Source organism: Xyrauchen texanus, chromosome 41 (genome assembly GCF_025860055.1).
Source record: "Xyrauchen texanus isolate HMW12.3.18 chromosome 41, RBS_HiC_50CHRs, whole genome shotgun sequence".
Lineage (NCBI taxonomy): Eukaryota > Metazoa > Chordata > Actinopteri > Cypriniformes > Catostomidae > Xyrauchen > Xyrauchen texanus.
The window spans coordinates 21196758-21219952 of record NC_068316.1 but is presented as its reverse complement, the minus strand read 5'-3'; the positions used below and the strand labels follow the sequence as shown (position 1 = coordinate 21219952).

General features: G+C 36.4%; 1 protein-coding gene across 1 annotated transcript in view; it reads right to left on the bottom strand.

Moving 5' to 3' along the window:
• LOC127634146 (POU domain, class 6, transcription factor 2-like) overlaps positions 1–23195 on the bottom strand; it is a 163449-nt gene that overhangs the window by 110029 nt on the left and 30225 nt on the right. Inside the window, exon 3 of the mRNA XM_052113540.1 lies at positions 6434–6531. Coding sequence (XP_051969500.1) covers positions 6434–6531 — 98 coding nt within the window. The remainder of the gene's footprint in view (positions 1–6433; positions 6532–23195) is intronic.

Here is a 23195-nt window from a genome sequence, read left to right as displayed (position 1 = left end):
GGGTGAAAGGACTCTCTCTCAGTTTCAACCATTACTCCTAAGATGCTTTGCACTTCCCGCAAGCGATCCACGCTCCGGAAGCACCAACAGATGTCCTCCAGCTCACGGACGCAACAAGGACATTCACGCACACACGCAGCCTTGTTCAGCGACACAAAGGTCCATTTTGCAAGTATTATTCCATCTAAATTCAAATATGTTAAAGTGTATAATTCCCTTGCTGGCTCTTAAGGTTTAACTGTTGTAACAAGTTTGCTATCTCTAAAATCTCTTTATTTTCCTTCCTGTTTTACTTTGGTTGTTCTATGTTAAATGTTTGTTGTTAAATGTGTTCTATGTTTGTTTAAGTGTAGTGATATATCCTAGTTCCTTGTATTAAACCCAATTATACGCTTGATTGTCTGTGTTTGTTGGTCATAGAGCAAAGCCTCTTTAATGTGCGATCTAAAGCTACGAGCTGATATTATCAAAGTAAGTTAACGTGCTTTGATTAAGTAGGCTTATACTAAGAATAAACCTTCTGGAGAATTGATCACGAGTATTTAGCAAAGTGGTTTGCTCGACGAACTGGTTAGTTGCGGTACGGGTTAATTCCATTAAGGTGTTCTGAAAATTAATACAGCCTGTCTGCATACGATGTATATTCCTAATTAATTATAATTAGTTGTGTTTAATTATCTATATATATCTGAAGCAGACTTTTGGGCTATATAACCCCTGTTTTGGGGCAATTTAGAATGTATTGGTATCTGGTTCAAACCGTATGATTAATCATTGATTACAATCATTAATATTAATTGTACATTCCCCAAACCTGAACCAAGAAATCCTACACAGGAATAAGGACATTTTTGTACAAATCGAGTAACACTCATATGGCCTGTTCTGAACTCCTGTCATTGTATTGAGGAAATTGTTAAATGGTACTTGACCCGATTTAAATAACAGCTGACAAGCCTCTATCAGAGTCTGCAGATGACTAACATCAGATGGGTAACACATTAAAGCCATGAATGCTGGATCTTTAAAGAACACAGGCACAGGGAATGTGAATTTGAATTAAAAACACACTTTTTGGCAAAAAAGCTACAAATAAAAGTGCATAAAAATGTAATTTGATTCAATATGAATTTTCAAATCAAATGTACTTTTCTGATTCAAATCAAAATTTGAATTGAAAAAGTTGCTAGAAAATGTTTTGTGAGTGATCACTTTGATATTAATTGAATATGTTTGGCATTGAAATTTTTAATGCAGTTCACACATTTTCCGAATTGGACATTAAAACTGTTTCATTCTGCTTCCTAAATGAAGGAAATCATTACTTTAAAAATGGAATGCTGTCAATTTAATCCAAAGTAAATCTTTTCCAAGTTATAATTTAATTTGTTATTTTGGCTTTCGTGCAACGAATATAAATTTTTTATCTTTGTAACTACACTTATGTACCATTTTTCTTACACATTATACAGTACAGTGAATGGGCCTTTATACATGAAAATATATAGCTGGCTTTAAATTTTAGGCAGGGGTCCCTCTCAAGAGGATCATCATGTTTTTGGGTCCTTGCCATCAAAAAGTTTGAAAACCGGAGGTAAATACAGGCAGGAATTTAGCTTATCCAATCAAATTAAAAGACTGAACTTGTGTATAAATGTTGCTAAGATCAAAAATTGAAAATATATTTCAAATTATTTTGTGTGAATAGCTTTTACTTTTGAATATATACTATATTTTTTTCTACACAAATTCATACTTTACCAGTTGACAAATTAGTTTTTTGCCAAACGGGACATTTAATCACAGTAAGTATTATGCTAAACAAATATTTTCATGTTCTTTTTAAATCTTGTCTTTTGAATGCTAGTAGTTCACAAATATTCAGTATGATGCAGAATTTCAAAGTACTTGATTACATTCTAATTACCCAGCGTCCTCTATGCTCTCAGAATCATGGACTCCCTCTGTCTTATTTCAACTGTGATGGCAGGCAACTTTCATTTTTATCATTTTCACGGGCTTCTGCAATTGAATACATGCTACTGTGTTTTGGCGGCATAAAATGGAGACATGGTTAAATGGCTTGTGTCCAGCAGAACCTCTGTGTGAGGAATCATGGGGGGGCATACACTCTTTGACTCAGCATGAAAACCCGTTCTTCTCTCATTCACTCTTTCTCTATCTATCTCTCTCTCTCTTTTCGTGTTAGATTCACTAATGGCTCACACCGTTTTCCCATCAGCCCTCTCTCTAAGCGACAAGGCAGCCAACAAACTGATCTGAACCTCAGCGTGTCTGTGAAATGGGATCCCCCAGGATCAAATGACACTTTAAAATGGCTGAACAACTCTACACTCAAAATACCCTTGGGTTGTTTAAGTCATGCCACAACCTTCCTAGTCCTAAATGTTTATTTCCATACACATAAGTAAGCTTTTCAAGGATATTATGGCACATCTGTGATAAATCCAAAAATAGTTTTAAAGATTGTTGCAGATATCTTATTTTTTCTTATAGTGCCTGTGCTTTTTGTTTAATTTAACTATTTAATTTAGTTTATTCAGCTATTGTATATTGTTTCTAAACATAACCTTTATGCCAGAATTATTTTTTTACTTCTATCTATACCCAAATCAGTGTTCCAAAACCTTTTGATCCATTAATTTACATGACTTCCCAGTCATTTAATTATTTCATTATTTATTCATTTGTTTGTTCATTTATTATTCATTTATATTATTTTTGAGATTGCAAAATGTTAAATTTTACAGATAGAATAAGTTATATTCAGTATAGAAATTTCCAAACACTGTAAAAAACACTGGTTCCCCATATGTCGCTCACTTCGACATTGTGTCGAAGAAGCAACAAAATTGTCAATTTGTCAATTTGCCCTCTACTGGAATAGGTATTCCACAGGACGGTCTCCCACGTGGACTTTTCCAACTGTGCATATTTTCCGCAGTACAGTCCCCTTGCGAGTGGACCCGCGTCTCCATTGGGCAGTCCTCACGGACTCCCGGTCGCCGTGTTTGTAGCAACTCCTCCCTCCCAATGAGGTAGGATCTGCCACCGAGCCATTCTCCACATGTGACCTAAAAGCCCATGTGATGTATTTCACCATACTTTACCTCACCCAGTCTGGGCAGGTGTGGTCTCAGCAGGGTCTTTCCCCCCTGAAAGAATAGGAAAACTGGGAAAGATCGCCTTCCCCGAGAGCATATGATAGCGTTAAGATGGCCCCAGCTGCTTTAACACTATGCGAGAAACATAGTGAGAGAAAAGGCGCGGCTGGCACGACCTGCTCCCATGCTTGGCACGGCGCCTTGTTCCCCCTGTCAGGGGTAAAGAACCAGAAGGCTTTGATGATTTTATGGAGCATTGGGGAAGGGTACATGCAGCCTGGCACAGCTGGTCGCTTTGGCACGTAAAATACCTGCCCGTTCCTGTGTCAGCAGTACACGTATATGGCTCAGCGCATGGCGTGATTTAAATTGGACCCCTAGTGTTGCTTCATTCGCCACAACATCGAAGTGAGCGACAGACAGGGAATGTCTAGGTTACGGATGTAACCTCCGTTCCCTGATGGACGGAACGAGACGTTGTGTCCTCCCGGCCACGTCGCTGAACCAAGCCAATGTTGCAGCCGAACCTCATTGTCGGCTCCTCAGAAAAACCCTGAATGAAACAGACGCATTTCCCTCCCTTTATACCCGTATGTCCAGGGGCGGGACATACAAATTCTGTCTGCCAATTTCTCATTGGCCTTTTCTCATAGATCAGAGATGCAAAAGGCTCTCAAGAGAGATCCCTGGTGTCGCTTCTTCAACACAACGTCTCGTTCCCTCTATCAGGGAACAGAGGTTACATCCGTAACCTAGACGTTTTTTTTAAATAATAAAATACAAAATGACAAGATTTTTACAGACAAATATTTAAATTGGCTTGATGAAAGTTCTGTAAAGTTAATATTTTCTTTTGAGGCAACATCTTGTAACATTGGCTCAATCAGAGATTATACAGTATGTTGAGCCAATGGAAAAACTGAAGTTTACCAAAAACATCTTGTAGGTTCAGTTACATATTTTGAGTTGTAGTAGCAAACATAATCATAAAATGTATATCAGCAAGCAACCTGACTGAATTGTTTATTTATCACTTTCCATGCCATTTTAATATTTTATTCATTTTGATTATAATTCCAGGCCTGGTATTAAAGATCTAAATATTCCCTGTTATATCCAGGTTTTCCGCGACTGTGGGAACCCTTTCAAATTTAGTTGGAGAAAATGTAAGATCTTGAAAATCCCTTAAATGTGTGGTATTATGATACAGTGACGTCACATGGTAATGCCATGGTACCTTGATATATACCATGGTACTGAATGATAACCATATTAATATATCATGGTATTTACATGGTACTTCAAGGGAGTTTTTATAATATTAAACAATGACAACACCAGTTTTCATACAATCAATACTAAACAGATGTGTTCTCAAGAAACTTTGACTTATAAGTGTCATGCTCTGGCTTTTGGAATTAAACCACCCTTCCCTTTCACCAAACCCCCCATTCCTCTTTCTAATAAGAAGAACAGAGGGAGCCCAGCGGAGGAAATGCTGAAAGATTACTTGTAATCAGACTGATAGCAGCTCTCTGTCAGTGTGCGCAAATGAAGCCAGAGGCACTGCAAAAAGTCGGACCCATGTAGGGCTAACTGCCCTCTTACTGATCCAGTTCCGTAATGGCAGTGCACACAATATCCGTCTCTAGAGTGAGAATCCATCAAAACATATTGATCCAGAAACAAGGGAATTGGCCATGGCATAGGGAGAGAGCAGTGTGGCTGAAAAGTGTTTGTTTCTGTGGGACTGTCCTGACAGGGTTCATTTATTAAGGCAGAGCTCAGGGGAACAGAGAAGACAAGGGCTTGGACATCGCTGCTGCATGTTAGGCTGGATAGGGCATCATTCTCCTTTTCAAAGAGCTTGTTTGTTCTCCTCACCATAAAAAAGACCTAGGTTTTTAGTGGACATGAGCTTGTGTGTTACTTTCTGTTGTTATGAAGATAGTTGTTTGTTTTCTCTGGACATCTGTCAGGTGTTGACTTGAATGCTATACTATTTAAAATCAACGTAAATCCCTGGTCTCTACCCATTTTGCTTGTGTAATATGATGTGAAACAGGAAATTTACCTGAAAAAATATACGGTGGGACCAAATCTCCACTCTCGCTTTCACTTTCAGAATGTGAAAGTGAAAGTAGAGATTTACGCAGCAAAAAAAAGTTCTTATATATTGGTCTACTTGCGATTGCATTGCTTCAGAAGACATAGATTAAACCAGCAGAAGAAAGAAAGTCATATACCTCTTGAATGGCTTGAGGGTAAATGATGAGAGAATTTACATTTTTGGGTGAACTTTCCTTTAAGGATTATAAAGACATAAAAAAATGGAATAATGTTCACCGATGAATAGTTTTATTTAATCAAGTTATTAAAAATAAAAAACAAAGTGCACATTCATCAGTCCATTCATCAGTTTAAGAAAAAAAAACATCTTTGCCTTTGTGATCTTTCACAAAGTAAACAAGTCAAATTTTACTATCATTTTACTAATAATACTCTTAGTAATACTAATTAAAGTATTAATAGTACTATAGTAATAATAATACCAATAGTAACCTTACCACACATCCTTTTAGTGTTTCTATAAAAACTGCTATTGTGATTATAAAAAAGCTTTTTTATAATCACAATTATAAAAAGCTATAGTCATTTAAAATCTTGAGCAATTATTTAACATATGTTTTGTTTATATGGTTCCTTGGATGCTTTAAAGTCAACATGAAATCAAAATGACCCTACTAACTTTATATACATTGCTGGTCTTCTTGTAAATAGTCTGCACTTATATAGCGCCTTTTTAACCTTAGCGGTATTCAAAGCGCTTTACACTGTTTCCCATTCACCCATTCACACACACATTCACACTCACACTAATACACCAATGGTGGCAGAGCTGCCATGCAAGGCGCTAGCCTGCCATTGGGAGAAACTTGGTGTTCAGTGTCTTGCCCAAGGACACTTCGGCATGTGGAGTCGTGTGGGCTGGGAATCTAACCGCCAACCCTGCATTAATGGCCGACTCGCTCTACCACCTGAGCCACAGCTGCCCAATAATTATATTAATGTACATGATTCATCTTTCACCAAAATATAGACACTTGCTCTACCTCTGAAATTACTTTCCTTTTTAAGCTGACATCTCCAAGCCCTCTTATTTTTCAACACTTACCTCTTCATTCACCCAGCTCTGTGATAAGTAAAGTCATGTTGACTTAAATGAAATACTGTGAGGCGAATAGTGTGTGTGTGTGTGTGTGTGTGTGTGTGTGTGTGTGTGTGTGTGTGTGTGTGTGTGTTCTCACCTGTGGTCCTACTGGGTACGTGGGGTGAGTTTGGCCCAAATGACCATGTTCTGTGGGGCTGCTGTTTGCATCGGACTGAACTGAACCAACTCGCCCCCCTGAGAGAAAGAGAGAGAGAGAGTGAGAAAGAGAGAGAGAGATTTGTCTATTCTTAAAGCATGTAGTCCTTTTCAATAAATTCCACCACCATTCTCCAAAAAACTATGCATCATTGTAAACTATTTCCCATTTTTTCCTCCCATTACCACACACACAAACACTCAGAGGCAGTGTCATGCTGCGATGGCAGTGAGCCCTCAGTAGGGTGCTCTGAAACTGCTGCAGTAAAGTGTTTTACAAATAAAGAGTCTGCACACCATGCATTCTGTGCTAAACTCACATCAGCAGTGTTACACACACATCAGAACGTCTCCTTAATTCAACGACTCAAACCGCACATCAATTTACATGCCGGAGTTCTCTGCTGATCTGTCAACATCCACACACACTTAAACACACGGACAAATATGTACACAAGGCTGACATGAGATACCATGCCTAAACACAGACACTACACACCTGCACACACAAGACAGACTGAACTAGAAGCATCAGGAATGAAAATTGAACATGATTTCTAAATGAACATACATATTTTTGTTAAAGTGCTTATATATCAATAAAGCGCTTCCATTTTACATTTTGTGTTACTTTTGAACTACTGCTCTAAGCGAATTAACTTCTTGTTAAGCATTACCACTGTGATTTATGTGGTGGGTTTCCTATGTATAAGCAGTTCCTTACCTGTATCCTTGCACATATCATGCAAAAGTTACATTTGAAAGTTGAAAGATTGGATATACCTTTGCACAGACAAGGTTAGAACACGATTTTATGACTCTAGTCTCCTGCAAATATGCATTATGTCTTAGTCTTGTGGTTATAATTTTGAAATTATAATTTTTTTTAAATCACAGTGTAATGCCTTGCCCCATAGACTTCCATTGGAAGTTACATTACTGTAAACATGATTGATGAGATATGAGTAACAATTATTTTCTATGGAAATTCACTGCATGTCACAGATAGTGTCCAGTGTTTAATGTGGACCATCCAAATTGCATTGCTTTCAAATATTATTAGAGCTGTCAAAATTGACGCGTTAAGGCATGTAATTAATTTAAAATGTGTAACACATTTTTTTTTTTTTAACTCAATAATATTTTTTTCTAATTATGTTACATTAGAAATACTGACATTTTATTCAACTCGGTGGAATAAGGCAGTACCTTTGTGTTGTGTCCGGAGTCAATTTTCCTGAAGCACACACCACAAACACACACACACACACACACACACACACACCAGCTTTTTCATGTCAATGAGCAAGTGACTTTTCCTGGTGGCCATATGTAATTGTATTGTGAATGATCATATGACTCTCTGCCCAAATATGGAGGACTACCACCATTGGTTGGAGAAATCTGAACCCAATACAATTGATTTAGTGTTTCATGACACTACAGCATTTCCGATGACGTCATCTGATTCAGGAAAGCTAATGTGTTTGTAGCGAGATAGCAAGATGCCAGATGTGCACAATGTGCTCCGTGTGGATTATCTAATGATCTATGCATCTGATAACATTGTGTGTGTGCACATTTTAGAGATAATCACGTCATCTAAATAATGGTATGTGATATTTTATGATCTGTTTTTTTTTTTTTATGTTATAAGCGAAAATGCGGCACATGAGTACCACCTGTTCACTTGAAACATGGAAGTCAAAGATATGTACTTAGGTATTACTCACTATATTTTGTGAGTAAAACAAATAGACTGCTTGTATGCATGTAATAGACTTGGGCCAGTGTCAGGATTAAAAGTAAAATTTCATCACACTTTCTAGAGTAAAACATCATTCAAATATGTGGTGTATAATTGATTCGTGCAGCTTTTTAGTCTATTTAACCAGTCAGAAAATTATCAGGCAAGGTCTCGGCTTGTAAATGCTGCTTTGAAAGGTGTCTGCTAGAAAACCATAATTGGTTTTCTATTTTAGAAATTAGCTATGTTTGGTTCATTCCAGAAAATGATTCTACATAAGTTCAACCTATTGCTCTTCCTACAGATGAAAATGAGACACATACAGTACTCTTTTAATATAACTCCCTTTCTTAACTTTTTTAAACAGCTGCTTTTTTGGTAAAACAGTTCAGAAGATCAAAACAGTTATATGGGCAAAACTACCTTGAAATAACTTAACACCATTACTCCATTTTTTCTGAACTAGGTATTGAGTTTGTTTCCGCATTTTCTACACTTTTATTGTTTTTGCAATGACAATGGCAGTGATGGCCAAAGATAAACAAAGCAACTGATTTTAAATGGTTCAGAGGCTTCTCTGAGAATCACCATGGCAACATAACCTCATTATTCTAGAGATCACTGTAGGGTAAAGATCTGTCTCCCTGGCCCTAATCTTTAAACACCCACTGATCAAACCTAATTAAAGAGTTTTTAATTAGGCTAAACAGCACACTTGTGAAGAACATCAGCTGACAAACGGTCACCTCAGAAATTTTTTAACCAACCCATTGTTTTTAATTAACAAGCCATTAAAATGTGCATCTTTAAACACCAGAAATGTATGATTAGTTAATTTGCCTCTAAAGGCTACACAACAATAAATATTGCTTGAGAGGAGGAAAGAACCTGGGGAGAAAAGTCTACTCAGTAATTAAATAATTTCATTTGGATTGTTTCTGATGAAGTATAACCATAACAGTTTCCTTGTGTTGTACTTGTTCGTTAACGTCCTGAGATCTGAGCGTGACTGCTGTGCGCATTTTCCATTTCCTTTTAGATTTGTAACAAGTAGCACCTAATATACATGCAAATCAAAACATTTATAAAGCAAATAGTGTCCCCAAAAATGTATGTCAACACATGTGGGCAGCGGGACTAAGTTGTGACATTTTAAATAATACCAAACTATAGCAATTTTTTTTTTTTTAAATCAAATTGTTTATTACGCTTCCAGGAGTGTTGGTTACATATGTTTTAGAGACTTTATAGACTTTACATCGGAAACTAGCATAAATAATTTTGATTCAATGTAATGGACAGCATCATCCAATCACTGCCAACCATGTTAAAATAAAATTATACATTATAAATTCTAAATGTATGTACTGATTACCATTTTCCCATGTCTGCCAAACATGTTGAGTGGTCCAAACATCATCTGCGGCCTGAAACTTTTGGTCTGATTTTAGGAGTGGATGCAGTTAGCTGCATAGAGAGCTATCGGATGCTAGCTTGCTCCCTATTTAGTGAATTAGTTAATCTCAGAACAGTTCGAAATGCTCCTTATATTCATCCTAACTCCATATAAATCCTCTGAAAGCAACATTTTCAGCTTTGGATGAACCCATTGATTCTTAATGTGAAAATGCACAGTGAATATCGGATATCTAAGGAAAAATGAACTCACGTACACATTAGTGTACATTGTGTTTAGTAGTGTGGGGATTTGTGATAAATCGCTCAAATTGTAAAAATGGTATATCAGATGAAACTAGAGACTCTAATCTTTTGACTCAAACAGGCTTCAATGCAAAAACGTAATCAGGCTTCTTACTACATGTAGTTTTGTTGCCGTTTCTACCAAAAACAAACTCAGCAGTGATCTGCGCCATGTTGTTTTGTCACATGACTTTGTCCATCAAAAGTTTAACTCTTTATTGACAGCCCAGAGTCTTCTGAGCTGAGATCAGTCAGTTTAAACGAATTTACATTATACGTTGCATATAACGAAGCCAAAATACAACGTCCACTCATGAGTACGTATGTCACAGAAGGTTAAAGGTCATTAAAGATCATTAAAGTTCCAGGTTCAATACAAGTTAAGCTCTACAGACGGCATTTGTTGCATAATGCTGATTGCCGCAAAAATAATTTAGACTCATTATCATAGGGTTAGGGCTGTTTCTGTTATGCACTTGTTTTATAATGTCCTTTGTTTTGTTTAAGTTCATATTTGATTTTTTGCTACTGTGTTGATTCTGATCCGGTCAGAATGTAAGGTTGCATTCAATTCAAAAGTGAATTAAATAAGCAGAATAAACTTAAACAATTACTTGTTTTTGCTTAAAACAGCAATCAGCAGCAATTATTTTATCAAACCATATATTTAAGAACAATAATTATATATTGCTTGTGTTTACACTACGCATCAAATCAATAAAAAGTACATGATTAAAGGTGACACAAAGTTGTCATCTTTGTATTTGTTGACAAAGCGCTCTTTGTATTATCATCTGTGATTTTTGTAATTGGTAGATGATCATACATTATTACAGTGTTGTTTTGTCCCATATCTGATGTTTCAGATGAGCGACAACACTAATAAGCAGCTGCAATGACACATTCTTTGCAAAGTTTGGCAAATGACAAACATCAAAGGAAAATCTCTTGTGTCAGACTCCATTATCATGTGAGCTCAATATCAAAAATGAAAAACAAAGCCGATTTCATTTTTTAATCAAAGGAATCACTCTGCTGTATAATTGATGAGGAGCATTGCATTGACAGAGCACATGACAATATCATATATAAATAATGCTTCTTTTACGCATTGATGGGTTTGGTGTAACTTGGCCTGTTGTGAATAATATATCGCCTTTATGAGTACAGCTGCAAAGCCTGGCCTATCGAACCAATGCCTTTCATTGGATGAAAGGGGAGCACTTGATCCCTTTGCAAATAACAGTAAAGTTAACACATTTTAGTTGAATGGGGGGCTAGGGAGGGGTGGGATCAATAATGAATAAACGCACAGGCCTGTCATCTCTGGGGGGTTTGGAATGTTTTTTTCTTTCTTTCCCTGTAACAAAATTAAAAAGCTGAAAGAGGAGTGGGGTGGTGCTTAGGGATTATCAACAGCGATTCACTCCCATTACCAAATCCCATTGTTCTTTTAACCTGTTTATTAAAACAGCCTGTGCTTTAAGTGGATTACTCTTTGAGCACTGAGGATATCTTATGTCTAAAGTACTGATACAGAGACTGATGCGGCAGCTAGCTGTGGAGTATTTTTCACGGGATGGATCCATTCCCTCTACCAAACTAAATTCCATGTTCTGCTAGTAGTATTGTTTGGTTTTTCAAAAGCCTGAGGGTTTGAATGAACTTGCAGAGAACGTATGTATGTCCAAAAGAATAATCACTCACACTGCTTGACATTTTGACATTTGCAGTGCTCAGTATCCCAAAGAAACCACTTATCAAACCACTTAGGTCCATTACAGATACTCATCCTCACTTACTAATGCATAAAGTTATTGATAATTGAGCACATTTTGAAAATGTCCCCCAACCTCCCACATGACTGGCAAAGCAGCGCACTAGCACAATGGTTTTATGTCAAGACCCAGATTTTGCTTTGTAAGTGACACAATACCACAATTGTTCATTGTACAAAAATTTTCTTACATTTTATATAGAAATTTACATTAACACTTTTGGTTTGTAAATGACTGATTTTGATAGTTTGATGTTTGATGCAAACAGGCCATGTTTCTCTATACTGGTCTGACTGTGTCTCATTGGTAATCTCCTCAGTGTGGCCCTATCTACAGCAGGTTAAACACAGCAGAGACCCAGACTGATAGCAAGGGAAAAACTCACCTACTGTTGTCTGTATATGCCAGGTCTGATAAAGTGGCTAAGATACACAAAGGTCAGAGTTCACATTCTCTTTTTTATTTTCTTATGAAATCTTTTCCAACATACGGGTGAGATTTTTTTAATTATATAAAGCTTAACAGACCAGTAATTTAAATAATTTGGTTTTAAAAGGAATTTGTGAACTTAAGCCACACCTAAAAATGCATGAATTTGGTTGTATCTGATTACAAAATATCAAACCAGGTGGCATCTGCAAAAGAATGATTCAGAACTTCTCTTGTCTTAACCACTTTTGTTTGACTTTTAACTTTGGTGCCTTGACTTTTAACATTGGTGACCACAAAAGAAAATAAATATTATAAGATGAAAATTTGCAATTGGCAGGAATAACATTACAATTGCGAGATGTATAAAATTGCAATTCTAGATATGATGTTGCAATTACGAGAAGAAGTCACAATTGTGAGATGTAGGCCTAAATAAAGAAATATAAACTTGCAGTTGTGATGAAGTTGTAAATGCGAGATGTACAAAGTCGGAATTACGAGATATAAAGTCACAATTGGTGTCAAAAATATTAATAACTAGTCTTGACCAACACAAAATAGGTATCGTTTAAAGCTTAGAAGATATACTTTACAATGCATGTAGGCATTATGATCAAAACTGAACACGTGCTTTAACATTTTCAGACAAATCAGAAGTGTTCTGTCTTGATAATTTAGTAATAATTTGCACTGTACATACTATTGTAATCAGTAAAAACATCAAACTGATAAAAAAAAAAAACATGTCCCATATGTTGTTAGAAAGCTCTCAAAGAGTTGAATAAAATCAGTCTATTTGTTCTACTCACAGACAAAAATTTGAGCAATAGCTAAATACATGTTTTTGACATGAGGTGGAAGTCATCCAAATATGGGCAGAGAGGATCATCACTATAATTACATATGGCCACCAGAATATGGTGCCAAGTACATGACACAGACTCAATAATGGCTCAAATTATACAGAATGGAACTGAATGAGATCACATTACTCATTCCTGCATGCATGTGTAATTAGTTTGCAGGAATAATTATTATGTTTTGTTTGTTTGGAGAGGATTTTGGACACTAAGAAAAAACATATTTGTAATGCTTTAACTTTTGATTGCTTTGTTGTATCAACACAAAATGTCACTCATTGACATGACTGGGAACAAACAAAGCTTTTTCAGAGCTATCTTAATTACACCCTGAGATATATAATGTCAAATCAGAAAAATATGGGGGAAAAGGTGTCTGAATACTTTTCAGAGCCACTTCACATTCAAATAATTTTGAAATGTGATATTCTATTTTTTTAATAATTATTATTCAAATGAAATTTATAATAAATTCTTACCAAACAAACAAATGAATCAAAAATGTAAACACCTTCCCTCTCATCGATCATTTGAGTGGCAACTGTGAAGCAGCGTTGAATAGGTCAAGCGCAAGGGGTCTGCCAGGCACTGAATTGGCATTAATTGATCTCATCTATGGTACATAACAAAGCTAAGCGCCACCCCTACCACACACACACACACACACACACACACACACACACACACACACACACAGCCAATGAGTGCACAATCAAAATTACCCACACAAATGTTTTTGTTGTCAACAGCGAGCAATTCCACACACCACATATTCTGCCGAGATGGCCTCACTAAATCGACATGTCTGAATTAAATAGTCATTGTCAAGGGCTTGGTCAGGGGTTGGCTTTGGTCCCTGCAGACATGTTTGAATAATTTTTTTCTTCCATAAAAGAGGTGCTTTAACACTTTGGATATGCATTATGTCATAACTTTAGTGATGTAGAGAGATGCTCTTTCAGGTTATTCAGAATCGACAGACCCCCGCATCACTCTTCCAAACCTGATGTTAAACAGCCCAGCGCACGTGTGTGTATCCGCTTTGTGCCCTTTCATCTATTTATCATCTCATTCACAATCACACAGCAAACCATTTGGAATTGCAAAGCACTCTATAAGTGTTCCACTTGCTTTTGAGTTGTTTTTTTTGTGTAAGGCACAGTTAACTTAGGCTATAAATATGAGTTATAACAATATTGAGTACATGATATTATCTGCATTATCAATTGATCCAAGCAATCCAACTGAAAGACATGTTTAGTGCTGCATTGATTTTCCTCATTCCTGTCTATAATATGACTGAGAGCAAAGTAAATACAAATCATTAAGGCTGATGCAGTGACCTCTTTGAAACACATTTAACTGTATTGGCACAGTCCACATGATTTGATTCATAATTTTGCTTTGGGCACAGAACACAATTTCATTTTTAAGCACAGCTGATGTTTTGTTGACCACAGAATCAATCAAAAGTTTAAGCTTATGGGTTTTAAAGTTTAAAGCCCCGGACACATGACAGACAGGTCACATTTAACAAGTTTAAATCCTGTCAATAATCAACCAAGTGTGTTCAAATTGTAATGTTATTGATTTTGTTAATGTGGCTGTCATATTAAGGTATAAGGGGGGAAGAAAGACAGAAAGTGATGGACTAATTCAGAGAAGTCAGTGATTACATTAAAATATAATAATATTAGTGTCAAAGTTTTAGGTAGGCTTACATTTTAGGCTTTGGTTCTGTGTAAATGATATTGGAGCAGTTTTGCTGTTGTCATTATGTTCAGCACAATTATCAGTTGGCTTTCCACAAAAATAAATTTGGCCTTGGACCTCCTTTTCTTAAAAGTATATTCCTTCATTTACCTCACTCATTTCGATAAATAAACACACTACATGCAATGCAATATCCTAAACTGGTTAAACACAGAAAATGAATGAAAGTCTCTAAAGCATGAAGTATTCAGAAAACAGTAGGCTAACTTCTAAAGAGTAGCTAATACTACTATTATTTCAGGAGCTCAGGTTTTACAAGGAGTTGAAGAGTATTTTGTATGTATCTTTTATGTTTAATACATGTTTAAATTAAGAAACGTTTTATAATTTTTTCTAAATGATTGAATATTTGATTAGTGTAGTCTGTTTAATTTCGACATACATTTTTGTCATTTTGCACATTATCATCAACTAAAAGATATTTTTGTTTACTAAAATGATATGCCATTTTAATAAGAGTATAACGGACTAAGATAAATGAATAAGACATGATGGAATATTGAATCATTTTAAAAGACTAAAACTATGATAAAAACAAAAAACTTTGTAATACTACTGTAAACTCAGTACGTGTTGTGGTAACATATAGAAAAAGTCATTTTAATGGTAAAAGACTGTAAAAATGCTACAGCAAAAAAAGCGTTAAATGTTTAATGGTTAGTTAACTTCAAATATAACGTAAAACATTATAATATATTTAAAAAGACGTGTAATTTTACATTAAACATTTGTAAAAGGTACCTTTTTTAGATGTAAAAAGTGTGATTTTACCATATAATTAACGGTAAAAGTTTATTTTGTGTTTAACAAGAGAGTATATGTACTTTTTTTATGGTAAATGATTGTTATAATTACAGTAAAAAAACAATAATCGGTCATTCCCAGAATTCCCTGCGTGATCCATTACATTTAATTATATTTATATATACTCTATATAGTTATATATATGGGAATAGTTATGTTTCTTCTTATTTTTAATATCAGATATGTACTTTGGGCTGTTCTGTGTTATATTAGATGTAGTTAAGTTATTATTTGATGTTTATTGTATTATTTTAATTACACATGTTTTACACCCTGATGGTGTTTGATACTTTTTTAAATAAACATGACAATTTAAATTACACCAACAACAGTCATTTTTTTGTGGGTTAGATCAACATCAAGTAAGATCCTTGAGATAACAAGTGCAGGTTCCCAATTCTTTCAGTGCATCAGTAGGCAACTGTTTTGACTAAATTAAAATTTAAGTGGCACTATCAATCTGTTCCTATAAATTATGGCATGTAAATCCCCTGGTCAAAGCGCACAGCTTATACCAAACCTCCCCATGGACAGATAAACGCTTAACTATCAACAGGAACCCAACAGCTCAATATGAGAAAGCTTTAGATTCTCAGCACTCACTGGAGAAGAAATACTTTCAAAGCTGTTAATTTTTTTATATAAAATATACAAACGGAATGGATCAATATAGCTGAATACACAAGAGAGTAAAAAGGCAGAGGTGATGAAAAAAGCAGGGAAAGGAGAGGAAATAAGAAAAGAGAATTTGAGCAGGGGGCAGAGGAACTGGCATTTATGTTATTAAAAGAGTGATAGAAATTCACATAACCCATCTGTGAGAAAGGACAGATAGAAAAGGCAAAGGAAAGGACTGAAAAAAGAAGGATGGGGTGTTGATTTTGCATGATCGGAACATTAACACACAAACAGGCACATCTGTTGAAGAAGGCTCTCTCCTCCTCAGGCAATGTCAACTCGATTACCACAGGGTTGAAAGAGACAAAGATCCATGCACATGCTCCTCATCCTTTTAAACCCATCTGCAATGCCAGGATCTGAGGCCAATCCCGTCTTAAGAAAATCAAACCTTTTTAGAGCAAAGACAGAAAATGCCAGGGTCACCGTGCTTTTCACCGACGTTGAGCTCTTCCTAAATTACCTTAAGCATATTTGTGGCAAATAGGATTCCTCCTTCTGACCTCCAACATTGTCCCTCTTCTGCGAAAGGTCTCTCCTTATTTCAGCGGCCTTTGTGAGGCGTCTCATTGAATGTGTCCGCACTCTTTTTCTATATGTATATTGTGTAGCTGTCATCTGGTGATTTAACACACACTCTCTGGCTTACCTTGAGTAAGGATATTAATAGTTATTCACTCACTATAGGGGCAAACAAATCAGTTATATATATTTAATATATCCTTCAAGGTTTACAGTTTTGTTTGCATTGTGAAAGTCTTTGTATTCTGAAGTAAAGCTGATTTATCTAGAGTGTAGCTTCTTCTTTATTCCAAAAGTTTATTCGCTTTTCTCTGTAGTCCAAAAGTCACAACATGCGGACCAGCCTAGCATATGGTTAAGGCACCAAAAAACTACAAATTATTCTGTAAAACCTTTTATTCACCTAAGTGTGAGGATGACTAATTGAAAGAACTAGCCCCTCCATAGGTTGCATATTTATTTTAATGGGAATAAAATCTCTTAAATCCTCCACAATATTAATCAGCTGGTAGACCGTGGCAATCTGCTTTATTACAGCAATCGTGAAGCTGTGTTCATGATTCGTGTCAGGGCATCAGCGTCAAGCACCGTTTGAACTCCATATGAAAATTAGACAATGTTTTTATGATAGTTAAGATTAGTCGTGCTTTGTGGTAATTAGAATGCACATAACAGTGACAATAAAATACTTGATTTCTGACACAAGTTTCATCTAGGTTTGTTTAATACAACAAATAACATTAAGAGGTCTTTTCTCCATCACTTTATCACTGACACGGAATCTCATTGGTGTGTGCGTTAATGTAATGACTCAGGGCAGACACATCAACACATTACAAAGGTTCCACCCTTCCAACCAGTGTTTCTGCTAGTTTATGCTGTATTAACGTCAAATGTGTTAATTTAAAATAAATGTATGTGTTAAACTATTAAAATTAACCACATGCATTAGCGTGTTAATTTTGACCGCTCTATATGAACACTTTTTCTAAAAAAGAAAATAATTCTGAACTATAATAGGCTATTTTACTCTGTAGGCAAAAACAAGCAGCGTTTGTCTAAATTCAATTTTTGAAATTGTAAACCTAAACAATTATTTTTACCAATTATAAACCTTTAAATTTTTATATCTCCACAATATAGTTTGAGCAACTGATTTAACTTGATTGATTTTTTTCCTGTCTTGCTCATTTTCTGTCAGTGTCTATAGAGTATGTATAAACATGCAAAAGACGCTTATAGGAGCCTGTGGGGGTGACAGCAAGAGCTGTATGGATGGTGTTAGGAACATGTCACATGCCCACATGTCACGCCCAGTACATCGCCCACTGACCCTAGGGCCGTACAGCCACAATTGTCTCCACCACCCCCAACAACACCCAGTTTCTCTAATCGCAAATGTGTCTACATGTTGCAGCCTACTGCAAATACAAGGGAGAAAAGGGCAGTTGAGTAAAGGACACTACCTTCTACCTTCTGTTTTAGATGTAAGCTAGTCCATACAACTCATTCTCAATATTTCCAAGTCTACTAAAACCATACAAGGCCACAAAGTTATTGTATAACTTCAGAAGACTTGGACTACATTTATGATGGGTTTATGTTGTCCTTTTTGCAGCTTGACAGACATGGTCACTTTGAACTGTCATTGTGTGGATATGTTTAAAAATCCGAAAATCTTCTTTTATGTTCCACATAAAAAGAATTACAATAATAATTCAGCAAACAGTTTGGAACAATACAGGAATGAAAAAAAAAAATTTCACACAATTTTCATTTTCAGGTGAACCTTTAAAAAACATAAAGCAAATTTATACGGTTTCTAAATAAATTAGCTTATTGATGTTCAGCAATATTCCGAAAAACAAGTCATATCGTAAACCTCAACTGTCGGTTACGACAATTTTCAGTGTCATACTTCCTCATCTCTTCCCATCCAATGTTCAATTTTTGCATCTATACAAGATTATCTCATCTCTCTCAAGTAATTTCCTTCTCTCCCAGGTCACTCGCCAGCATCAATAGACATCATCATAAACACAAGCAATTGAGTGGGTGTGCGGCAAAACTGTCACAACGCTTCTATCCAACTCCCCTCACGCAAGGTCAACCCCAACCTGTCTTACCACAAAAGGAATGTCACAAGGGAAAGTCTAGAGCTTTGATGCTACTGAAGCTCCATTCTCTTAGAAACCCCTAGGTTTTTGTTCCACAAACTTAAATATGACAGGAACGATGTGTGGGGGAAAGAAGAACACATTATAGCTTGTGGATTGCCAGGATCAGGATAGCACGCACACACTTGCATTAGACTATCCCCTTATATACACACAAAACACAAGCCGTACAAACACAGACACTCTTGGATCTTCTCAATCTTTTGTTTCAAAGGAAGCGTATAAGGCAGAAGGACAGGGGGTTATGCATTAGTACTGGTCAGTGCTCAAAGAGACTCCATCATAAATAATAAAGGGTTTGTGAAGGACATCCAGACTCTAGTTACTGACTACGCACTGCACCTCACATCACTCCAGACAGCAGTGACCATCCTCTATACCTATATTATTAGCTGACGGCTTCAATTATCCAACGTTATGGAAGCAAGTTTGCCTGAGTGATAGGCACAGAGTTTATTTGGGAAATGCTTGTGTTCATTTAATACCCTACCAATGGAAATGGGGTTGTGATTAACTGTTTGTAAAAACTGTTTCCTTTTGAATGATTTTCACTCAGAGTTTTAAAAGAAATTGGATAGACCTACTATTTTAAGAGTTTAAGAGGTTTCTTATCTTTGTGAATAAAAAAAACAACTGGAGATTGTAAAACTTGATTCAAGGACATCATTTCAACCTGGACTACCTTATTTGATCATGTTTTTCTATATAGTAAAATTGTCATTTATGAACATCTAATTAAAATGGATAATTAATGCAAAAATGAACGTTGATTTGTTATCCTTTACTCACCCTCATGTCATTCCTTTAACTTAGGGTGAATAAAGGATTTTTTTTCTTCAGTGCATCTCAATAGAAAATATTTAGCATAATGCCAAAGCTGCTCTTTTCCATACAATGAAAGTGGATGGGCACTAGGGATAGCCATGGACACTGTTCACTTTCCAGACTGATCCTACTGTGAATTTGTCAACAGTAGATCGAACATTTTTCAGCTGAAATCAGTTACCGGAAAACAGTTGCTTATCGAAAACAGTTGAAATTGCTTACCGCAATTTGAAACCACTGCCCCCTGTGGCCGAAGCTGGAAGTGTTGTTGAACATATGGCCACGTGTGAGCTGCAGATTCTTGGTGAAATTTCCACAGAGTGGTGCCAAATGTGAGTAGTAAGTTGTTTTTAGTTGTAAATGATGTAATACAGTCAACAGAAATACATACATAATTAACCATACACCCTAATCCAAACCCCAACCCTAAACCTAATCATTAGTGGAGTAAAAATGTAACTTCAGAGCAAAAATGAGTCGCAAGTTCGAATCCAGGGCGTGATGAGTGACTCCAGTCAAGCTTTCAAAGCAACCAATTGGACCGGTTGCTAGGGTGGTTAGAGTCACTTTGGGTTAACCTACCCTCTCAGTGGGGTGCGTGGTGAGTTGTACGTGGATGCGTGAAGCCTCCAGATGCACTAGGTCTCCGCTGTAAAGCGCTCAACAAACCACGTGATATAATGCACAGATTGGCGGTCTCAGACGCGGAGGCCACTGAGATTCTGCCTCCACCACCCGGATTGAGTTGAGTCACTACACCACCATGAGGACTTAGAGCACATTGGGAATTGGTCATTTCAAATTGGGGAGAAAAGGGGAGAAAAATAAATAAATAAATAACTCCAGATCATGCTAATCATTGAATGTGATTTGTTCCTGGTTTCCATGGGACCAGAACCCAGGTCTCTCAGGCGGCACAGGAAAATGTAAACACATTTGAATTGATTCAAAAATGTTTGATGGTAGATGGTGCTTGTCAGTAACTTATAGGGTCAAAGTCAGGGTACTAGAACATTTGGCAGCAACATGTCAACTTCCACGTGATTGTGTTTCACATTTATTGAATGGGAAATGGCAGCTTGGACATTCTGCTAAACATCTCCTTTTCCAGAATGTTTTAGAAACAACATGAGGGTGAGTAAATAATGACAGAATTGTAATTTATGGGTTAACTACATCTTTAACCAGGCTCTGGAACTGTATGTATATGAAGCTCTGACTCTGAGGTAGTTCGTAGATTAACTTGGATCACAACACAAGGAACATTCACTTCAATCAGCAGATACTTGTGGAAAAACCCAAAATATCTTTAATAACAGCCCTCTGTCCTATTGAACAGAAAATGCCTACCTTTATCCATTATAAACTTGAGGTGGAAGTGCCAGTTAATTTCCCCTGTCCTCACTGACCCTACCAGCAGCATGTTTATAAAACAAATGTGGACCCTGTTCCGCTCCATCCATCTCTTGTGCCCACCCCCTTCCTCCATCACCCCTTGCTTCAATAGCATCTTATCTGTAGCCGCTGGCGGTACAGACGCATTAGCGAGTGGATTACACATGCTTGGTAGGCATGCATTAGGGAGATGGGGGCAGATCCCAGCTCAAAGCAGCCAACTAAAGGCCTGAGCCTGCCCTATAATGAGATATAACTCCTAAGGAGAGGCACTCGGGGCTAGAGCGCTCTATTTAAAGAGGGCCGGCCTCATTTAAAAGAATGTGTCTCTGTCACTTTATTACTTAACCTGAGCGAGGCACGTCAAGACCCTCTTTGCATTAGCACCGAAGCCCTTCCTCCCTATTTTCAGCTAAGCTGATTACACAAACATAATGTGTATATATTTTTGGGGGGCCTTAGTGGGGGTGTAAAAGCCTAATTTGAATGTGTGTGTATACATGTACAAGTGAGGCCGAAATGAGGAACAGGGTTTTGCTTGTGGCTAGCCAACCTAGTACCCCTTTTTGGTTCTAGATTGACTTTTAGATCATATTTAATCAAACTACACTATGATGACTCTAAGGCTTTATAGATATTACAGTTTCCATTTTCTGTTAACGTGTGATTTTCTGAAAAGCTGCTTTGAAATGATGTGTGTTGTGAAAAGCGCTATACATATAAAAATGACTTTTAGATGTGCAACGTTACTTTTAAATCACTTTGAATGACAAAAGGTTGTCAAAGCATATTTTCTCAGCTCAAAATATTTTTTTTAAGTAATGATATACCAATGTATTGGCCAGGAAGATTAATCGTTCAATATTTGGTTCTTTTGAGATTATCGCTACGGTTGTTAAATGTGATGATTGGCCAATTACAAGAAGTGGTCATTCTGGCTAGTGTCAGTTGAAAAATACAAACAGCTATCGACAGCCTTGTTAATGAACAATCCACATTTTATTTTTTTAAGTACAGTGGGGTTCAAAAGGCCAATTGAGAATACTTTTTTTAGCATTTCTGTTATTTAATACAGATTTATTTTCATTCCCAATTAAATGATCAGCATAACAGTTAGAATAAAAAGTTGAATTTTACACTAATTGGTATAGGGAAATTAATTTGTTTTGAAATAGGTTAAAGTGTACACTACACTAATACCTTCAAAATGACTGATAGACAGACTACTGGGTGAACAAAGTCAATGCCACAAAACATATTTTATTTGTAATAGGAAATGTGTGTGAATCTGGTCTTATTTGATAATTCCCCTTTTGCCAACTTGCATGGACTCCACAATGAAGCAAGGAAATCTGACTTATCAAAGGTGTTAACAAGGTCAATGTCACGCATCTGCTTACTTATAAATAGTTCAGAATCTTAAATATTTCTTATTCTTTTTATGTCATACCATTTCATTGATTTTTATTGTATTTTTCAAAATCCTAAAGCTTAATGGCCTGTTTTAAAATTCGATTTTGAATTCCAACTTTTGAACCCCACTGTATTTTTTAGCAAATGTTGTATATTAATTGAACAAATTAAAGTTAATCTTATTTGTTATCCTTACTTTTTATCATATATATTGGCATTATATTAGCCATTGTCCACCCTGTTCTCAAAAACCCATTTCAGTCAAACACTATTTCAAAACACATCCCTTCTGCTGTCCATCGTTTAAGACAAAAGCTATAAAAAATGTGTTGCATATGGAAAGCCTACCAATTGAATGGTATACAATCTACTCTTAACAAACGGTGCATTGAGTCAGAAACCTTCTCCCCCTTTTATGTCCACAACAGATATATTTTCCTCTCAAACTCCCCCTCAATTACACAAATCAATACACATTTCTTTTATCTTTTCGTGCCTTTATTTCTCTCGTTCTCTCGGCTGAAGGTGACCCCTGGGCTGGAACGTGTCCTCCATTTCGGCAGAATCTTTATAAGTGCTGGCCATTTGGCGTGGACGT